At 42.5% G+C, this 21,432-nt stretch overlaps 1 protein-coding gene across 4 annotated transcripts in view; it reads right to left on the minus strand.

Annotated features, from left to right (window-relative positions):
• The window catches only part of LOC107382178 (multiple PDZ domain protein), a 98,521-nt gene that overhangs the window by 31,314 nt on the left and 45,775 nt on the right, over nt 1-21,432 (minus strand). For all 4 annotated transcript variants that reach the window (XM_054751580.2, XM_054751579.2, XM_054751578.2 and 1 more), the window contains exons 20-21: nt 20,847-21,045; nt 4,964-5,269 (exon numbers count right to left, since the gene is read on the minus strand). In XM_054751580.2, the coding sequence (XP_054607555.2) occupies nt 4,964-5,269; nt 20,847-21,045 (505 nt within the window). The remainder of the gene's footprint in view (nt 1-4,963; nt 5,270-20,846; nt 21,046-21,432) is intronic.

Genomic DNA, 21,432 nt, shown 5'->3' on the forward strand with positions numbered 1-21,432 from the left:
TGCCACCATAAATACTTGAGCTGAACAGCTTATGACAATATCACCAAGTCAAAACAGCTGGGTTTATTGGTGTAGCTCCCCATCTTACACGTCAAACATCAGTCACTTTGGTTGACAATGAGGTGCTCTGTTGGGGCTTGAGTAGGCGCACCGACTAAGGTGCAAATAGTCTTGAAAAATATATTTTCTGTCTGGAAAGTCACTCGAAGGTTGTTTCTTATGGTTTATGTGGGTGTGGGTGAATATTAATGCACACTGTCTGTCTGTTGACACTATATATACATATATATATATATATATATATATATATATATATATATATATATATATATATATATATATATATATACATATACATATAATGTGAACACATGCAAGAAAGAGGGAGAGGAGGACGGATATTTTTCATGAATATGTTTAACGGCGTGGAGCTGTAATAAGCTCAAGGATGTGAGTGATAGTAGTGCTATCTGCACAGCAGGACTATGTAGCCAGTTAATGTTCAGAAGAGGGCAGAACAAATGATTCTACTAGGGCTGAAAGAGAGCAGCAACGAGAAGAGTAGGGGAACCAGGAGCCGGGGAGGAGAGGCACAATGAGGGAATAAGTAAAAGAAGCAAGCCAGATGACTGAGAGTGAAATGACACACACATACACACATGTGCATGCACGCGCGCACCCACACACACACAGAGGAAGATAAAAAGAGAGAGACCTGATTGAAAGATAAGATTGAAGGAAGACCTGAGCAGAGTAATGGGAGTGAAAGTGGGAGGAGAAAGGAAGAGTGTTGAAGGTGGAGTGAAAACAGGGACAGACAGAAGCGAAACCACTCATTTTTGCTGACAGTCAGCACTGAGATCCATGAGCGAACAGCTAAATATAACCCAGAGATTCAACACTGAGAGGCGAGCACACAGGCGCAAAGCTAGCTGCATCCTGCAGCAATCCTTCGTGGTGTGCGGATAATTAAAGTGACGCACAATCGCCCTTTTCACTTTTGATTTATGTAGCATTTATAGCTTCCTCCGTTTTTTAAACAGCAGTACCATTAAGCCATCCATACATAAGTCAGTTGTTTTATGTTCTTGGTTCATTTAGGAGTGCTTGTGAAAAGGGCAGGAATTTGTGCAATTTTTGTTATTTATTCTGTATTGTAGATTTTACATGACACAGTGGTAATAGCCCCCCTGTCACGATCTGGGGATGTTTAGGAGCCAAATATGCAGAAACCCAGGATGACACGAGGCTGGGGAAGATGTTAAGTAAAATCCTTTATTTTAGGAGTAACCAAAAAAACAAAAGTAATCCAAAAGGCTGGGAGCCAAACAGTCCAAAGATCCAGATAGAGATCTGGAGATCCAAAAATACAAGAGGCATGAGATGACTAGATCCAAGCACTAGAGGCACGAGAAGAACTTGACAGAATTACAACAAATAACAATGGACCGACAAGACGCAGAGACAAGACAGGGCTTAAATAGACCCTTTTACTGTTTGTAAACAATATGACGTCAGCGAGAATATGCGCGCACAGCTTGGCAACAGAGGATGGCGTTGTGTCAGGCTTTATCAAGCTACGCTGCGGGGTTATCACCGGCAAATCTTGAATGTTATATTATTAAACTCACTTTAACGAATGGCAACAGACTCCCGGATCCCTGTGGCATTACGGAATGGGTGGAAGATGTAGGTGCGTGGCCAGATGTCCAGTGGCCCGATATATATACGTTTTTAGTGGAGAGGCCCAGTAAGTACACACGTGAGAAGCCACGGGCATACAAATCGTTAGATGCATACAACTATGTTGTCTGTGGCCACGTACAGAAAGTAAAATATCACGACATAGACTCTGAGTAAACACAGAAGGCACAAAATCAGGACTCGAGGAGTCCAATGACACCTCGCCTGTTAATAAATAGACTGCTTAAAAGCAAACCAGCAAACGCAACTTACTTTATTTAATAGAACACACGTTAACCAGCTTTCTGGTGTAATCTTAGTACATAATTACCTTACCTGATATAAAATGGCCGCTACAAACTCGAGCATTTCGGATCGTGTTTTCAGTCCAGTTTTCATCAACCCTTTTGATGGCCTGCAGCCACAGACGCCTCCGATTTTGTTGAAATGGATGTGCTCCCTTCGGAATTCTGCGAAGTTTCAGTCCACTGCTTGAAGAGAAGCGATTCTGGCATCCATACATGCAACAACCCGACATTTTTATGTGCTCAGAACTTCAAAACAAAGGGTTTAAAACGCTGTTTTAGTATCGAGTGTGAATGAGGAAGCCTTCACTCTCGTTGCCAGGCTGCGCGCGCAACTTTTGATGACGTAGGTAGTAAAAGGGTCTATACACTGGGGCATAATGGGAGGCAGATGAGCTGCAGGTGTGTGGAGTGTGGGGGGAGGACTAGGTGAAAGCAATGACTATTCAGGGAAGAAACTAACATGACCTAAGAGTGAACCCAAAAACAGAAAAGCAACCATATAACTAAAATTCTAAAGGGAAGGAGAACTACAAAAACCGGTGGGACAAAACATATTAAAGAGACTAATAAAAATGAAAAGCTGAAACTATAAACGCTGCAGAGGGATGACTGGAGAAGACCAAAGGAACACAGGAGACACATAAATGAGATGCAGACAAAGGACACATGAGGGCGCTATGAAACACAAAAGGAGAACCTGGAGTGGGAACTGGAGGGGCTGGGGAACAAAGGGACACAGAACATGACACTCCCAAGAACAACTGAAATCTTTGTCAGGCTTTTCTGTGATGTGTTTGCATGTCCCCCCTTGTGTCTCTGTGTATTTTTGTCTTGTAATCTAACGTGAATGCATAAGGTTCATTTTGAGGTCTTTGGAGTGTGAGATCAAACAAGACAATAGGTTCTAGTAGGATTGTAGATAAATTTGGCAGAAATAAAACATTGTTTTAAAACTACGTCAACATGCTTCAAATTAGTCTGCCCCCAAAACAAATCCCTTTTAAAGCTGTTCCCAGACTCGTCCTGCAGGGAACACTCGTAAAATATCAGCCATCGCCTGGAGGAACACATCATCACGGTAATTACTTGTTTGTATTGAAGCAACATTCTCAGCAACACCAAAATTATTATCTGGCAGCCTCATAGTAAAAATCAATGAACAATCCCACGAGTTGTTGCTTTGTTTTTGAAGCAGTGGCTCTTGCGTTTTTAACTGCGAATTTTCTTTAAACTATCCAGCTGCAGATGTCATTTAAGGATTTTCTGGTCCACTAGTAACCCAGAAGTATGACCTCATCTCTCTGGACCTTGTTGATCCATGCATATAGGAGAACCTAATAAAGATGGAGTAATACACATACTAATACTAATGTACAGTATGTGTGTTACTCTGATTACTTGTTGGTGTTGAAAAATAAAGATATTAATGAAAAGAATGCTAAACAACAGTGTGTTCATTTTCATTGCTTCCTCCAACATAAAAGGTGATCCAAGCTATACCTCTAGTGTAAATCATGGTCGCTAAATTTAATTATGCAATCAGTTAAATTCCCCCTATGGTCCCACTTCTGCTATACCTCTCTGTCTGTTATTGTGACTAGAAATATTAAAACTTTTGTGGGTATATGAAGGAATCACCTCCTCCTCTGAAGGATGTTTTGCTTTACAGCCTTAAAATGAAAACACAAAACACATGTTTTATCAGCTTTACTTACCCAATGCAATCTATTCTTAGAAAAAACATCAAAGTTGAAGTTCTACTACTGAGATTAATAAGATACACCATCCACCACCCCAAAGCAAATAATAATAATAATAATAATAATAATAATAATAATAATAATAATAATAATAATAATAATAAAGAAAAGAAACAATACTTTTAAAATCAGTAGAATTAACCACCATGTCCTTAGCAGACCAATGGTTGCTTCCATCTGTGATCAGTTGTAATCAATGTAATTAGTGGAGCATGAAAACAGCTGTTTCTGGAGCATTGTCTAGCTTGCAACTGACAGCAAACCACTGATAATGCATCTGTTTCACCTAGTTTGATCTTTTGTGCCCCCATTATGGGCTCGACACACGGGAGGCGACATCGCCTCTCCTCCATTCATTTTCAATGAGACATGCGCGAAAAAGCGATAATCGCGGATCTCCCTCCTACCAAGCGAAACGCGAAAAACGTGCGTGTGAAATGTTGTGCTCGTGCACGTGTCGTGCACAGGTGACCCAGCGACGCGATCCCAGAAAGTTGAAACATTTTCAAGTTTTCATCGCTGTCGCTCGGACGAGGACCAATCAACGGAGGTTTCATTCACTTACCAATGAGCGGACAGGATGCTCCGTACATCTCCGAGCAAACATGGAGGAGAAGTTGGTTATTATTATGTTTTATAGTAAAATCAGAAGTAAGATTTCACATAACTCTAACAGCCCCTTGTGAAACATCATATCTACCACTTTATTAACTCTGAACCGCTTAAATAACCTTAATTCCCTCCAACCTGACACAGCCATGCAAAACAACGGAAGTTTCGATTTCGCCATGGAACAGAACGCGTAGACGGCTTTGCCGCTGGCCGCTGCTGCGGATCGCCTCCCGTGTGTCAGGTAATAAAAGCGACGGCGACAAATTTCGCTGATCGCGGTCGTTTGTCGCCTCCCGTGTGTCGAGCCCATTATAGATGCAAGTACTGCTATATGTGGTCAACTTGATCAAAAGGTTTTGGCCAAAGGTGATGCAAATTAAGCCACTATGGGAGTGGACAGAGGTCCTCTTTACTGTACACACTGATTAATGAAAAAATGTGCATGAGTGAAGGTGGATTATTAAACTGCTGTTGTTTTACATGTGGTTTCACTTCAGTGACAATAATTGGGTCTGGAAGCCGATATAAAGGCTTCCTGTCTGCGTCTCCAGGATTAGGCAACCATGAACACTAGACAGAAACCTTTGTGTCTTGTGTTACCTTGTGTCTGACGCTAGGATGATGGTGGGGACCATGGCCGGGCTTTGATACGATGTCTTAAATGAAGCAGAGGTCTTCACTGCAGCTGAATCAGGTGCTGCTGGTTTATGTTTGACTGAAGCTGATGGTCTGAGTGTTGATGAAGCCGGGGGACTGGAGGGCCTGGCCGGGACTGATGCGGGCTCAGGTTCAGGTGTTGGTAAGACGGGTGAAGAAGATGCACTGTCTGTTGGGATGGATGCCAGAGGGGGCAAACAGAGACGACTTCGGTGTTCATCTACCTGATTAGCTGGAACGTAGGTTATACTGAAAGTAGGAGGGAGGGGCGAAAACACGTTAAATCTTCTATTTATGTATTTTCATACACAGAATACAGGCATTTGTTCTGAAAAGGTAAATGAGTTAAAAGTCAATTTTAAATTTCAGCTTTGAGTTTGATTAGCAAAAACTCACTAAGACAAAAATATATGTATAAATATATAAATAAACCAAGTGATCAAAAATGAACTAATCATCAGTTAAAAGTTGTCGTTACCAGTTTTTATTTGCAGGAAGTTAACTTTTATGGAGACACAAAAAAACACTGTGAGTCATGTTTTTTGACTTCTCGAGTGCTTTCAACACCATCCAGCTGTCTTTACTGCTGCAGAAGATGAAGGAGTAGATGGACATCTGACTGCATGGACCATCAACTATCTCACCAACAAGCCACAGTACATGAGGCCGCACAACTGTACGTCTGAGGTGGTTGTGTGCAGGAGTGGAGCTCCACAGGGTACGGTGCTCTCACCCTTTCTATTCACCTTCTACACCTCAAACTTCACCCACAACACCAGCAGCTGTCACCTCCAGAAGTTTTCTGATGACTCGGCCATTGTCTGCTGTGTGTTGGAGGGAAATGGGGGGACTCTGTGGACCTCGTTGCACTTCCTGAGTCAGAGGTTCGACAATCCTCCGGGCCCTCCTCCCCAGAACCCCTGAATAGACTCTACCAGGGAGGCTCAGGAGTGTGATCCCCTGTAGTTGGAACACATCCTGGTTTTGTGTAAACGAAAGGTGAGCCAGAGTTTTCAGTATTTGGATTGTGATCTTGGAAGAAATAGGTTGAATCTAGAAGCTCAGTCAACCACTGAGAACATGCAATTGTCTGAATTTTAGCCGAGGCTGATTCACAGAAGAGGTAAAACCGTTTGATTCAGTTTCAGATCTAAAAGTAACAACACTGATACAATGATTCCATGAGTTCATGTGGATTGAAATTGATTTTTTTTTTTTTTTTTTTTTTTTGCATTTTGCTTTCAAAATCACCCTCTGGAGCAAGATTTTACTTGTTGATGTGTGAAATAACTACTGGCTTGTCCCGGAAAATCTGAGGGGATTAGATGTTGCCGATTCTTCACTCCTGCCAACATTTGTTTTCTGTGTGTGTTGCTATAGACTGACTGGAAGAATGTTGCCAGCTCATCACGGAGTTGACAGAATAGAAGCTCCCACTCTTTTCAAAGAATTAGCTTAATTATTGTCATAGCTCAACTTAAATGCAGCACACGTGACCACGGTGACAGATATGTATGAGTAAAACTTGGAAAATTTGAATTGTTTTGCAAAAGTTTATTTATTTCAGTAATTTCACCTAAAATGTTAAAGTAATAATTGAGATGGATGATGCAAAGCCAGATATTTCAATCCTTTGTTTGTTATAATTGTGATGATTATAGCTAACAGCTTATGAAAAACCCACACAGAGCCATTTTTAGCGTTGTGGGGGCCCTATCTTGCCAAACTACAACTGAACCACCATACATCAGGCCTAGCCCACACGTAGCCGGATTTCTTTAAAAACGAATATCCGCCCCTCCAAAAAATTGCATCCACACCACCTCGTTTTAAAAGAAAACTCTGTCCTCACGTACCCGGATAATTACGTTGTTAAGGACATGCCAGACCTGTAGGCGGCAGTACTTCCCCCGTTCTTAACCTCGTCCTTCGTCTGTGGTCTTCCACAAGGAGCAGTAATTCCGCTTGCAAAAACAAACAAGCAAAAAGCGCTTGGACAATTGATAAAGCGAGCGCAGCTCTGAGGGCATCCATGCTGTCGGCTAGTGTAAACACAGGTCGCACACGTGATGTCAGCATTTTTTGTCGTGGAAAGTGACGTTGCGGACCTTAAAACTCCGGTTTTGTCTGTCCACACGCAGACACCCGAAACGGAGAAAACGCAGATCTTCACTTTGGCCGGAGTTTTTAAAAAGTTCCGTTTTCGTGTGGATGACAGGCCGAAACGTAGAAAAATATCTACGTTTTGGCAGATCCCCGGCTACGTGTGGACAGGCCCTCAGATTTATAAACACACCACAAATGATCATAAATCAGTACATACAAGCAAAACACAGGGTAGCCATGATAACCTCTCATATTAAAACTAAACATCTCAAGTTGTCACTGAAGCAAGATGAATAAAAACTAGAAAGCACTTTAGAGAGTGTAGCCCTCCACTCAGACATATACAGTAACTTTAAAAAAAGTTTCTTCTGCCTAAATGTTTTTATTTTGTAATTATGTTGATTATTTCAATTTATGTATGTATGTATGTATGTATGTATGTATGTATGTATGTATGTATGTATTTATTTATTTATTTATTTATTTATCTCATTTCAGTCTTAAAAATGCCATAACCAGCCCATAACTTTATATTTCTGTCCGTCTGCTGACACAATTTCTATTTAAAAAAAATGTAAAATATTAAATCAGATGTTAGTCAGTACTAACGTAACATTTTAACAAATGTTTTTTTTTACTCCTACTTTTACTTGAGTAAAATATGTTTAAGAAATAGTGCCACTCCTTGAATACAATTTTTTGAAACTCACCCACCTCTGCTTGGGGGTTGTAGTGCTTGTCTAAAACGAGCTATCTGACCACTGCTATAATAGTTCATAAAACATTTAATTATCTTTAAATTAAGTCACTTCTCAAATTTTGTGAAAAAATTGTCTAACTTGTTTGCTCAAAGATAATGATTGGCCCCAAATGAATCTGTAGAAAACAAAACAAATATATTCTTAGTTAAATGTAACCGGTGCAACTCTGTGACTTGTGTTTGGAAATTTGTTGCTTTCCCCAGTTTGTTCATTTACCCTACTCGGAAACTCCAATTTACGAGTAGAAAAAATTAACTGGAACACCTTTCCTAAGTTAGAGAATGTTTTTTAAACCAGTTTCGAGACTTAGCAGCACCTTGTAGTAACAATAGTATCTGTGGTGGAAACGTGTTTATTAAGTCGTTCACTGCCATTGACGACTAAAGTCGTCATTTGCATTTTTTTACTGTTTGAGCATCGGAACGAGCCCCTGCGCTGAGAGAACAAACATCTCAGTCCTGAAGCCGATCTTCATCCGCATACGTCACAGATCACATGATCAGGAAGCAACGCATCCATTTTGGGCCGTTCCTGTAAAAGAAGTGAGGCGCGAACTGGAAAAGCATCTGCCGATCACAATTCTACAACGGATTATGAAAGAACGGATAACGCTCGAAACGCGGCTTCTTCCTGATGTAAGAGGTCTCCTCTTTGTTTTGGTTGTTTTGGCATCGACATCATGCTAGCACGCAAGGGCATCAGTTTGTTTCCAGAATTGCTGGGGACAATAACATACACTTGAGTGGGGTTTAAAAATTGCTGGGGACAATAAAGTAGGCTAGCAAAGGGGTCGGCGGCTCTGGAGCCGCATGCGGCTCTTCCATCCATCTGATGCGGCTCTCTGTGCTCTTAAAATAATGAATGGATGTTTAAATAAAATGCTTTATATGTTACTGCATTAATTTTACATCTGTATGCCAATTCTAAATGTAAAGATTGTCTGCGTAAACCTGAACAGGTCCAACCCGGTCTTACTGTGAGACCGGGTTGACGCGTCACGCTTGTGCGTAATCATATCGGCGCATTCTGAGCTGGAGGATGTCCGATTCTGGGCTTCTCCTCAGACAGGTTCCTGGATGCGTCGCCACATTGGAGACAGGAACAAGCACTATTCAGCCAAAGTTTCATAATCAGGTGTGGCAGTGTGAGTGTCCTGTCACAGTGTCCCGATAGATAATGCGCCCTGGCTACTTGGCCAAGGGGATGTCCCTTTGGCTGACTGGTTAGAGGGTATGACTCTCACCCGGGAGTCTGGGGATCAAATCACGCCCGGGCCCTCGTTTTTCCACCTTGCCACATATTGACGGATAAATGCGATAAGATTTCCTCCCACTGAAGCGTTCTGGAAACCCGGTCTCTCTGAGGGATGTGTCACTTGGAAAAATTTTCTTTTTATGAAATTATGAAACTTTGGCTGAACAGCGCTTGTTCCCGTCTCTAATATGGAGACGCATGACGCGTAGAGACATTTGATCACGCACAAAGTTTATGTGGAGCAGAAGCGGTCGGGCCACGGCAGGTGGAATGTTCTTAGCCTACATGAAGTCAAACTGTTTAATTGTAACATTAATATGTTACTGGACACGCTGGTCTGGTTGGTTAGACCAGTGTTTGAAGTGGAAAACACACACACACACACACACCAATTAAAATAATGCTGATAGCATGGACTAGAAGCCAGGTGATAGTTTACGTATTTAAATGATGATCAGGCTGCTGTAAAATGTAATCTCCATCCACATCCAGACAGAATCATCCTCTATTCTTTCTCTATTTGCTCTGCTCTTGTCTGGGCTGATCAGCTGATGGCGCGCCTAACTAGCGGCTGACGCACATTTTACGCATTTGGAGAGGTGGGCTGGATGCTTTGCGTTTACTGGAAGATGGTCCACTTAACGCACGGGTGTAGACTAAATATTAATGACAAATGAATGAAAATTAAATTGTGAGTTTTTACTTCATATTTTAGAAACAAAAATGATGGGGGAACACATTTATGACGTCTTTTTAAACTAAGTTTTCTAGCGCGACCTGCCTGCTTCACTTAGTCACTGCTTATTAAGGTCCATCCAGAATTACTGTGGGAAACGGGTAATAATGGCTCTTTGATGGGAACAGGTTGCCGACCCCTGGTATAAGATATGAGCTGGTAAAACAAAAATCCTCATCGGCAGGCATTTTTGAAAGTGGGGGGGACACAGCTTCCAATCACAAATTTTGCCGGGGACATGTCCCCGGTGTCCCCGGTTAAAATGACGCCTATGCTAGCACGCAACGTTCTGTGACTCTTAAAAAACCGTAAAAACTGTGAGAAACGCTGGCAGCGAAGGCCGTTAGTGATCAGGAAACGGCTGGCAGTGAATGAGTTAAGATGAACTAATAAGCGTGCATCTAAAATCAACATTATGTGCAGTTGTACATTTTCCGAGGTACATGGAACACACCATGATGTTCGTCCTCCCCAGCATAGACATTAAAGAATGGACGTCGCACCGACCGTTACTCCTTATGGCAGCCGCATTTACAGGGTCTACTTTTTCTAAAGTCTATGGCTAACAGCATGGACGTAATTTTCACTTTAGGAGTGCAGGGGACACAGAGGGGTGGGGGGCTTTATAGTATGTTCTAATGGGAAACAGGCTTCAACACAAACAGTTGTTTTCCGCTTGGTCCTAGAGCTCAACCAGTGTCAATTTAATATAAAGTAATATTGTTTTTGGATGGTAAAAAGTGCAGGGCTCAAAAGTGGGGTACATGTCCCCCTGTCCCTCCCAAAATTATGTCCATGGCTAACAGGATGTTTTAGCTAGGCTTTAGCTCCGTGGAGATCTGGAGCTCATGAACTACGAGAAAATGCCGTTCATAAAACCGCTCACACACGCCAGAATGAGCATGCTCACTTTAACGTTCGTCAGGCTACATTCACCAAAAAACCCCAAAACAAACGAGATCACGAACGGTAGTCCAATGCACGCGCTCAGGCACAACACTGCCTGTCTTTGGACAGCCTTCCCATGGACGTCTAATGTGTGACAGACAGTGGTTTTGGCTTAAATGTGCCATAAAATAGCCAAAGCTTATCTTACTGTGGCTTATTTTGCTATTATATCCAAATAAGGTATTTCTAATCATTTAAAGAATATAGGCAAATTATTTTGATCCTCATATGAGGATGTAGACTGCAGGAACTTAGGGAGGCCCTGTGCCTTTGAGTAGTCAGTGCATAGCAAGAAACGGCTCTGAGCCCACAATCAAAATCTCAGTGTGTCACACTCTAATCAGCTACTGAACCCAAAACACCTGCCAAGGGTTCCTGAGCCTTTAAATGGTCTCTCAGTCAAGGCTGAATTACTGAAAAAAATTCAATCAATCAATCATCAATCAATCAAAGCTTTATTTATAAAGCGCCTTCCGCAACCCTGTCAGGAAGCCCAAGGCTTTTGAAATTGACATTTGCACCATATTCAAGTGCTGGTGAAGGTCCTCTGTCATCCTTATTCTAATTGCTCTAGTTTCACCTGAAGTTTTGCACTATCCATCTCAGTAGTTACATGGTAAACAGTTCTGAAGTGGATTCCTGTGGAAGGGTTATGAATAGCTCTCACCTGTAGATAACTCATTAAGTAAAAAATGTGTAACTCGAACTGGAAGAGTCACATGAGACCTCTAGCTTTACTGCTAGGTACATCTGCAATGTTTTAGGTAAATAAACATGGAATGACATTAGATCAGTTTAACTGTTTCAGGCCTAGTCCACACATAGCCGGGGTTTTTAAAAACGAATATCCGCCCCTCCAAAAACTTGCATCCAAACCACCTCGTTTAAAAAAAACTCTGTCCACACGTACCCGGATAAATACGTTGTTAAGGACATGCCAGACCTGTAGGTGGCAGTACTTCCCCCGTTCTTAACCTCGTCCTTCGTCTGTGGTCTTCCACAAGGAGCAGTAATTCCGCTTGCAAAAACAAACAAGCAAAAAGTGCTTGGACAATTGATAAAGCGAGCACAGCTCTGAGGGCATCCATGCTGTCGGCTAGTGTAAACACAGGTCGCACACGTGATGTCAGCATGTTTTTTGTCGCGGAAAGTGACGTTGCGGACCTTAAAACTCTGGTTTTGTCTGTCCACACGCAGACACCCAAAACAGAGAAAACACAGATCTTCACTTTGGCCGTAGTTTTTAAAAAGATCCGTTTTCGTGAGAAAAAACTCAGTTTTCGTGTGGATGACAGGCCAAAACGTAGAAAAATATCTACGTTTTGGCAGATCCCCGGCTACGTGTGGACAGGGCCTCAGTTTGGAAAGGGCCCACCTCAGACTAGCAGTAAGATTTTCAATCTGAATAGAACTCATCTCAGTTTCTCCAAACTAAGGTTGTTCAAAGAGCTGCTAGAAAAACTAGGAGTTGTTAGAAATCCACAAAATATTAGATGTGAATTTGTTATAATCTTTCCACAAAACTTTCAACCAAAAGCTGTGAACCACAGTTTATAGTTTCATCTGTTTTTTTTTATTGTGTAATCCCATTCTATTAATCTATGCTTGGCAAATGAGAATAAAATGCTGTTATATGTCATGAATGCTTATATTATCCTGCATTTGTTGAAAAACAACTTTAATCTGTCAATCTCCATCTAGAAAAAAGTGCTTTCTGATTCTAGACGGATGAATATTTTTGTTTAGCATAATTATAGACATGTTCATGCAGTGATGTCAGTGAAAGATGTCACCTACATAGTCAAAGACCAGCCCTCTCCTTTCTCTCTCTCTTCTTGATTTAGACAATGTGACGCTGCTAGAGGACATGACGCGGGAATCCATTAAAATTAAAAAAAGTCTGTGAATCTTTGTTGCGCTCAGGATGGTATTTTGAACGTTTAGATTTTCTGCACTAAAGAGCCGGGACTGAACCATGTGGACAGCTCGTCTTGTTTCAAAGAGGCAGTTTGGTAGTGACAAGCCCTCATTCTTCTGTGTCTCGTTCTGAGGCTGCCAAAGCAACTCTGCTGCCTCCACTTGCTCTTAGATTGTCTGAAGTGTTGTCAAGTGGAGGCAGTGTGTGTGTGTGTGTGTGTGTGTGTATGTGTGTATTCTGTGCACAGTGCATCCATGAGAGACTCTTTAAAACACTCCTTTATTCAGAAGTACAGTGTTCAAGGTGAGATGAGTGATGAATTATTCAGAAAAATTTTCTGTAGTAGGGAAAAGGTGTTTTTGGAGGTTAGGCCATTGAGGAGGGGTGTGTGTGTGTGTGTGTGTGTGTGTGTGTGTGTGTGTGTGTGTGTGTGTGTGTGTGTGTGTGTGTGTGTGTGTGTGTGTGTGTGTGTGTGTGTGTGTGTGTGTGTGTGTGTGTGTGTGTGCAGATTTAAAAGCATGAGAGAGGGAGAGATGGATGGATTAAAGATTGAGAGAAAGTGAGTGGGTGTTTTGCAGGGCAGAGGGATGGTGGAGGTGAAGCACATCCCCAATCAGCCAAACAAGTATTCTCCATGTGGAGCCATAATTGCTGATGTTAGAGCAAGTCACAATATACACAATTTTTCTTCAGGCCATCTTTAAAAATTTCATCACTGAATCTGAACATGACTGTATTTCTTCAGTTAAATTTAACAGCAAAAGGTGGCAATGAAGAACCAAAGAGATGAACATTCTGCAGAGATACCAATCCATCTGCTGGGTACATTTTTATGTTTATTATGAACATAAAATCTCTTCTTTGAATCAACAAAATAGTCATGATTACATCTAGTATTCTTCTTACTTCATTTTTTGTTTAGTTCCAGCGTTGATGACAAAACTTTGGCAGGAAAAGTGTAAATACTTCATATCTAAAAGTAATGGGCTGATACTTTTGGGTTTGTGAACATAGTTTAAATATCATATGTTTTCTTGAAATAAATGTCTAGAAATGTATAGATTTTAACCTTGTCGTGTCATTACGCGGCAACTTTGAGTTATTCAACCACCAATTAGGTTTTACAGTTTTGTGTTGAGAGCTATAGTTTTAGTCAGTGTGACAGGTTGTGACATTGCAGGTAAAGTCTTAATATATGGAATTTATTTGTAAATAATACCTCAGAAGAACACCACATCACATCGTTTTGGTAAAAGTCTGGACACACTTCTATAAAATCTCTAAACTATATGCAACCTTTAATATAATGAAAAGGATAGAAGCAGAATGGTGCTGCTAAAATGCTCAGATTAGCTCATTACCATCAAGTGAAGGTCACTTCATTAAAGCCGGATTTTTCTTGTTTGGTGGTCTGAAGCACACGGGTGTGTGTTAACAAAATGAACAAAAGCTTCATGAGTTGCTGTCTTCCCATTAAAAAAAAACAAATACCTTAGACCAAATGCCAAGCACGGTGGTGGAGGTATGGTGATTTTCCCTTATTGTCCTCAGATGACATTGATCCAAAATCAGAAGTCCAACAACCTGACAACTGAAGCTTGAGCATTGTTGCAAGGTTTTGATTAAAGTCCAGACCTCAACCCCACCATTACTTGGTAGGACCATGAGAGACTGATCAGTCATTTGTGTTGGATTTGCTGCCTTATATGGTTCAATAAACAAATAAATCATTAGAGCAGGGGTGTCAAATATGCGGCCCGCGGGCCGGATCCGGCTCGCAAGCGGGTTAAATCTGGCCCGCGAGATGGTTGTGTAAACTTTATTTTCATACTTTAAATGGTAAATGGCCTGTATTTGATATAGCGCCTTCTAGAGTCCTGGAACCCCCCAAGGCGCTTTACAACACAATCAGTCATTCACCCATTCACACACACATTCACACACTGGTGGGGATGAGCTACAATGTAGCCAGAGCTGCCCTGGGGCGCACTGACAGAGGCGAGGCTGCCGAGCACTAGCGCCACCGGTCCCTCCGACCACCACCAGCAGGCAAGGTGGGTTAAGTATCTTGCCCAAGGACACAACGACAGCGACAGACTGAGCGGGGCTTGAACCTGCAACCTTCCGATTACGGGGTGAGCTCTTAACTCCTGTGCCACCGTCGTCCTACAATGTAGAGTGAAAATAAACTTATCTTTGTGAGCAAGTGTCCTCTGTAATGAGTATAAATAAAACAAAGCTGTGCTCAAGGCTCACACAAGAACTTGAATCACATCCTGAAGTTGGCCGCCACTCAGGATGTGACTTCTGATATTGATGTGCTGGTGAAAGCTAAAAGATGTAAAGTAAAATGAGTCAAATACCGTAAATCCTCTAATATAGGCTGGTATTCAATTAAAGGCCGGGTCTCCAATTTTGACCGGTGTCGGCGGAGGTGAATAATGGCCGGTCTCTTATTGTGGCCGGGTGGAAAGTGGTAACAAGCAAGTACGGGGGGTGGTTGTGTCATCGTCTCACTTTTGATTTGCCAGTGATAGACCGCGAGGATAACTTTAACCGTGCGGAGCCGAAGAGGAGGCGAAAATTTGATGTGAAGTTCAAAGAGAACGTGCTGATTATGCTGCAGAACACTCTGGGGAGCAGTGGCAGGGGTTGCATGAACTAGTCGACTTCACCGCTCTATAGTGACTTTTTATGCCTGTCGTCGACTAGTCGCTGTCACGTGATAATGACTGGCAAGATGCAGCCCTCGGAAAAGACAGCAGCCTGCTGTCAGCAGGTGACAAGCTCCTGCGCTGGGGGTGGGGGTGGGGGTGGGGGGGCAACGCGCTGTGCCAGAGCGTCGGTACTGACACGCGATCGTTCATGTAGTTTCATTTCCTTTAATGTTTTCTGTCTTTTATTTGCGCCTGATGTGTTTCGCTGCTGTGGAGCGGGGCGCATCACCTTGTCCTCCGACGCACCAATCACTGATGCGGCCGCCAAGCAGGGAGCGCTCCGCTGTTTTTGCGGTCAGTAGATCTGCGTCCTGAGCATGGCCACAGTAACAATCAGGTGTCGCCACCTCAAAAACAAATTTAACACGCGATTGTTCATGTCAGTTCATTTCCTTTAATGTTTTCTGTCTTTTATTTGCGCCTGATGTGTTTCGCTGCATGCTGTGGAGCGGGGCGCTGCGCGCATCACCTTGTCCTCTGACGCACCGATCACTGATACGGCCGCCAAGCAGCGAGCACTGCGCTGTTTTTGCGGTCGGTAGATCTTTTAGAACTGCAGTTCAAAGGTAACTCATAAGGTGAATATATATGAAGCCAGGGAGCAGTTTTTCTTTAGGATTGAGAGGAGATGCAGGAAGATAATAAACAGGCAGGACAGAAAAATAGTCAAATAAAAACAAGTTAGTTTTTGTACCTGGTGGTTGCAACAAACAGACACCATTGAAGGTAATCAGAAGTGAGGAACAGAAAATGAAATAATTATTTTAATGTTTAGAGCAGCAGGAACTCAGAGAAGCTACAGGCGCATCAGTGAGTTTGCGGCCGCTGCGCTGGGGGAGGGGGGAGAGGGCTGAAGCGGGGGGAGGGGGGAGAGGGCTGAAGCAGAAACTACCGTTGTTAAAAGAAATGTGTTTAACTTTGAAAATGTGGGCGCAATTTTAATTGTCAAAAACTCCAGCGAACCATTAGTTCATTTCGCTCAAATAGAAATAGAGGCCTGCCTCTAATTCTGGCCCTCCTTCCAATAAAGGCCTGGAGCTTGATGAGCTTGAGTCAAATACAGGCCCGGGCCTGTATTAGAGGATTTACGGTATACTTTAAGTGCTGCAGGAAACTGATCTAGCCATGTGATCTGTAAGCTCTTTGAATCACTAAGGAATGTTTTTTTTATTGATTGAATTTTTTTTTTCAAAATTTCAAGTACACATCAGGTGTTGTACTTGTACTATTTTGGATACACTGTCCTCAGGCTCCAGCCTTGTTTTATATTGATTGTATTAAAACAAAGAAAACAATCTGAAGTTGTTTTTAATTTACCGGTCTGGCCCACTTGGGACTAGATTTCCCTCAATGTGGCCCCTGAGCTAAAATGAGTTTGACACCCCTGCATTAGAGTGAACTTTCATTTTCCTGCATTGATTCTACATTTGCCATAATTTATCAAATCAATAAATAATCAAACTGAAATACATCAAACTTTCTCGTTTGTCTAAGTTTTATTTACTGAATGTTCTGTCCACTACAGTGGCCGCCCAAAAAACAACAATTTAATATACATAACAATAAAGTTCAGATTTCTCATTTTCTATGAACTGTTGCAACAACATTGAAACTTGTTTTAAGTAACTGAGTTGGTGTGGTTTAAGCTCAAACTGAGCAGAGATTTAATTATCTGAAATAAATGAATACATCTGCAGAGAAGCAAGGTCTTTAAACCATTAACATCCGAGGCCTTGACTTTCTAGTAGATTGTTAATTAGGATGAATATTACAAATGTGTTGCTATGCATGCCAATTTAAGGTCATTGGTTGAAAAGGTTGGTCAGCCGTTATTTTGCAGAGTCGTGTATCTGAGATCTAAATAATTAGTTAAAGGTGGGTGAGGTGAGGTGAGGTAGGTGAGGTTACCATTTATTAAACATACAAAATGGAAACACCATGGAAAACTGTTTGCCCTAGAATAAATAACTGGTAGAACCACCTTCAGCTATTGCTTTTGCTCACTGACGTTTGAAGGCATTTATATATCAACGGCTCTTTTAAACGTGCATGGTGTAAGAATGGAATTAGACTGACATCATGTGGTTAAATTTGGGTACTGCAGTCAATTTTCGAAACACACAAGTGACTCTCACTCCTGTTGGTGAGTGCCGTGGCTACTGCCAGTTACAGATCAGCGCCGGAAGATTCTAGATGACGAGTCATACACAGTAAGTTGATAAGTAGAGAAAAACATTTCAATTCAAGCTGTTGGCAATTTAGAAAGTAGCTAGAGATATTTAAGAGCCAACTATTTTTGCTAATTCACTCTTAGCATTGTTAGCTCAACATTATCCTCTAGCCATCTTTGCCTGATATTAGACCAAAACAAAAGGGTGCTGCAGCTTCTAGGTTGCTCCTTTTCCCCCACTAACATGAGATATTTCCACAATGGGGAGTCTAAAGCCTAATTTATAGTTCTGCGTCAGCTCCACGAGGGAGATACACGCACGCACGGATGGAGACTATTTGCCCTCATTCTTCTCTGTCTCGTGCGGCATGTTGCAAATCAATTCCCCGCCAGGGCAACAGAGGGCATGGCGCTGTTCTGTGGTATCCTGTCATGTATCCAGTCCAAGATAACATGAGATCGATAGGTGGATTGGTGCTGCATCTGCAGTGATGCGGGCATTGTACCAATCTGTCATGGTGAAGAGAGAGCTGAGTCAGAAGGTGAAACTCTCAATTTACCGGTCGATCTACGTTCCTACCCTCAACTATGGTCACGAACTTTGGGTAGTGACCGAAAGAATGAGATTGCGGATCCAAGCGGTCAAAATGAGTTTTCTCTGCAGAGTTGCTGGGCTCTCCCTTAAAGATAGGGTGAGAAGCTCAGTCATCTGGGAGGAGCTTGGAGTAGATTTGTTGCTCTTCCACATCGAGAGGAGCCAGTTGAGGTGGCTCGGGCATCTGGTAAGGATGCCTTCTGGATGCCTCCCTGGTGAGGTTTTCCAGGCACGTCCAACCGGTAGGAGGCCTAAAGGGAGACCCAGGACACTTTGGAGGGACTATGTCTCTCACCTGGCCAGGAAACGCCTTGGGATTCCCCCGGAGAAGCTGGCCCAAGTAGCTGGGGAGAGGGAAGTCTGGGCCTCTCGACTTAGGCTACTGCCCTCGCGGCCCGACTCCGGAAAAGCAGAAGAAAATGGATGGATGGTATGTGGAATTGAGGGAACATAACTAACAGGATCAGAAAATAGCTTTTATAGCTCCATTGACTTGCATTCTTTTTTTCATATTTCCTGGGACCCATAGTCCAGAAGTAGATAGGCGTGACTTATAGGGGTTCCGGAAAATGTCTGGAAGAGTGAAAAATTGCTGAGAGATATGATGACTCAATTCTCTCAGCCACTGTATCTCAACAAATGCAGCCCTTTTACAACATTGCTAACTCTCGTGGCAGTGAGTGAAGAAGCACCAACTTTGCGGTGCTCTGTGAGACAACAAATCCCTGTGGATACCATCTTTGTGGGGAGTGTCATGTTTTGCATTTTTTGATGTTGGAAGTTTAGTAATGGCAATTTAAAATTATTTTTCTTCTATTCTGGTTCTCCAGCAGTTCTTCCAAGTTTACAGATGCCAGTTGTTTGGCAACGTCTGCTGATGCCGTTTCCAACTGAATTACAGCCAACCAATCAGCATGAGTTTACAACAAGTCCCGTTCAGTGACTCAGCCAGGCCATTCCACATACCTACCCTTGTCGAGGTATTCTGTTGGTTCTGAAAATGGCCCAGAAAGTGGTCATTTTTGCTTGCTCAGTGAAATGGAGATATACACATGCTGCAAAGTTCCAGTAAAATTACCCTGAAGTTCCTAGTTCCCAATATTCTATTCTCTTCAAAATAGCGTCCCTTTGCTTTGAAGATTGCTTTGCACACCCTTGGCATTCTCTTGATGAGCTTCAAGAGGTAGTCACCTGAAATGGTTTTCCAACAGTTTTGAAGGAGTTCCCAGAGATGTTTAGCACTTTGTTGGCCCCTTTGTAAATGGTCATGGTCATGAAAATAAAGAAAACACATTAAACGAGAAGGTGTGTCCAAACTTTTGGTCTGTACTGTATTTTTCGCACCAATTTTAGAGACCACCTATGTGCTCAATCAAGTCCACGTTGCTGAGGCAGTGTGGAACAAACGTGACCAGGCTGGGGCAGGCCATGCGGAGTGGACTGTGTAAGCAGCGTAACATTCTTCTCTGCCACTCCAGACCTTCTCATGCACCACAGCTCATCTCATCCCATTATACATTTTCTCTAAATCTACAAAGATGCACATCCTTCTGACCTTCTCTGTACTTCTCCATCAGCATCCTTAAAGCAAAAATAGCATCAGTAGAACTCTATCTTGATATGAAACAGTACTGCCACTCAACTGGTCACTTCTGACCAAAGTCTAGCTTCCACCACTCTTTCCCAAAACTTCATTGTACAACTCAGTGGCTTTATTCTGTAGTTCCTGTAATTATAAAGGCTAACTCTGCTCCCATTTTTTAAATCACATTAAGTGTGATTTTAAAAAATAGCAGCAGAAAATAAAAATTTTGGCTTTGCGGAGCGAGGAATTTAGCTATTTTTAGAACAGGCCTGAGGGCACCCAACAGGATTCCTGGGGGCATCTTGGTGCCCATGGGCACCAGGTTGGTGACCCCTGCATTAGACAGTAAAATTCTTACTTACTGTGTCTGTAAGGTCACACTACGGCATTTCATCATGTTGACACCTGGACTGACTGAATCATTGCAGTCACGTGATTCTTTTGATTTCCAGTCATTCTGTGGAACATGTGTTCATGCATTTGGAAGGATTTTTCTTGTTAATGACCCAGTTTGGTCCAAACTTCAGCTGCCTTAACAGACTCACATCTTTTGGTCTAAAGCAGAGTTCAATGCTGTGACTTCATTGAGTTTTAATCATCAACCCTCCACCACCGTGCTGACAGTTGGTGGGAGGTGCTTGTTTAGAAATTGTGTGTTTGTCTTTTCCTGGATATGGTGATGTGTAAACATCTCTAATTTGGTCTCATCTTGCGGTTCTTTTAGATGCAATCTGTATGCAAATTCTCCGGCCCTCTCGCTCCTGGGAAGGCAGCCTTTTCAAATATTTTCTACTTCTAAATTATCTCTCAGTGTAAATTCATGGCCTCCAAATTGTTTGTAATTGTTATTATAACCTTTCATAACTGATGGACAGCAACAGTTGCTGATGTCGATTGTCTTTGGCATTGTATTAAAACACACCGACATGTTCCAGACCAAAAAGAAAATACTGCTTTTATAAAAGGGGCCTTTTTATGAGACAGAATAGAATTATCTACTATTTATAAAGCGACAGGTAAGAGACCATCCCCTCACCTTATCTCTGGCCCTATGACAGAGTGTCTGCGTAGCATGGCCCTGGCCTGGGTGCTGGTCAGATTAGAGGTGGCTGCTCCGTTGATGGCCAAGATGACATCACCCACCCCCAGTCTGCCGTCCTGGCAAACAGAGCCCCCTTGGACCAAACTCCGGACCAGCATGCCTGTGCCGTCTTTGATAGCGCTCACCGACATCCCTGCCAATATGCAGCACACACACACACACACATGCACGTGTACACACACACACACACACACACACACACACACACATGTACACACATCACACACAACCACGAGTGAATGGAGGGTTGGCTAGTCGTCTAAGACCATTTTGACTCGATGCCAAACAGACAGTTGCCCAAACAAGCACCTGACTGCAGCAATAATCAGCATAATCAAGACAGACACCAGGCAGATTAGCACACGGACACGGACACACATCCCTGACATTTACATCCTCCTTCAGTCACGCTCACACACACTGAAAAAACTCAGTCACACCCACAGAGGGCAAAGGGCACAGGTGACCTAAGGAGCAACACATGCCGACTGCACAAACACCAGACTTTGGCATTATTAAT

This window comes from Nothobranchius furzeri, chromosome 7 (genome assembly GCF_043380555.1).
Source record: "Nothobranchius furzeri strain GRZ-AD chromosome 7, NfurGRZ-RIMD1, whole genome shotgun sequence".
Classification (NCBI taxonomy): domain Eukaryota; kingdom Metazoa; phylum Chordata; class Actinopteri; order Cyprinodontiformes; family Nothobranchiidae; genus Nothobranchius; species Nothobranchius furzeri.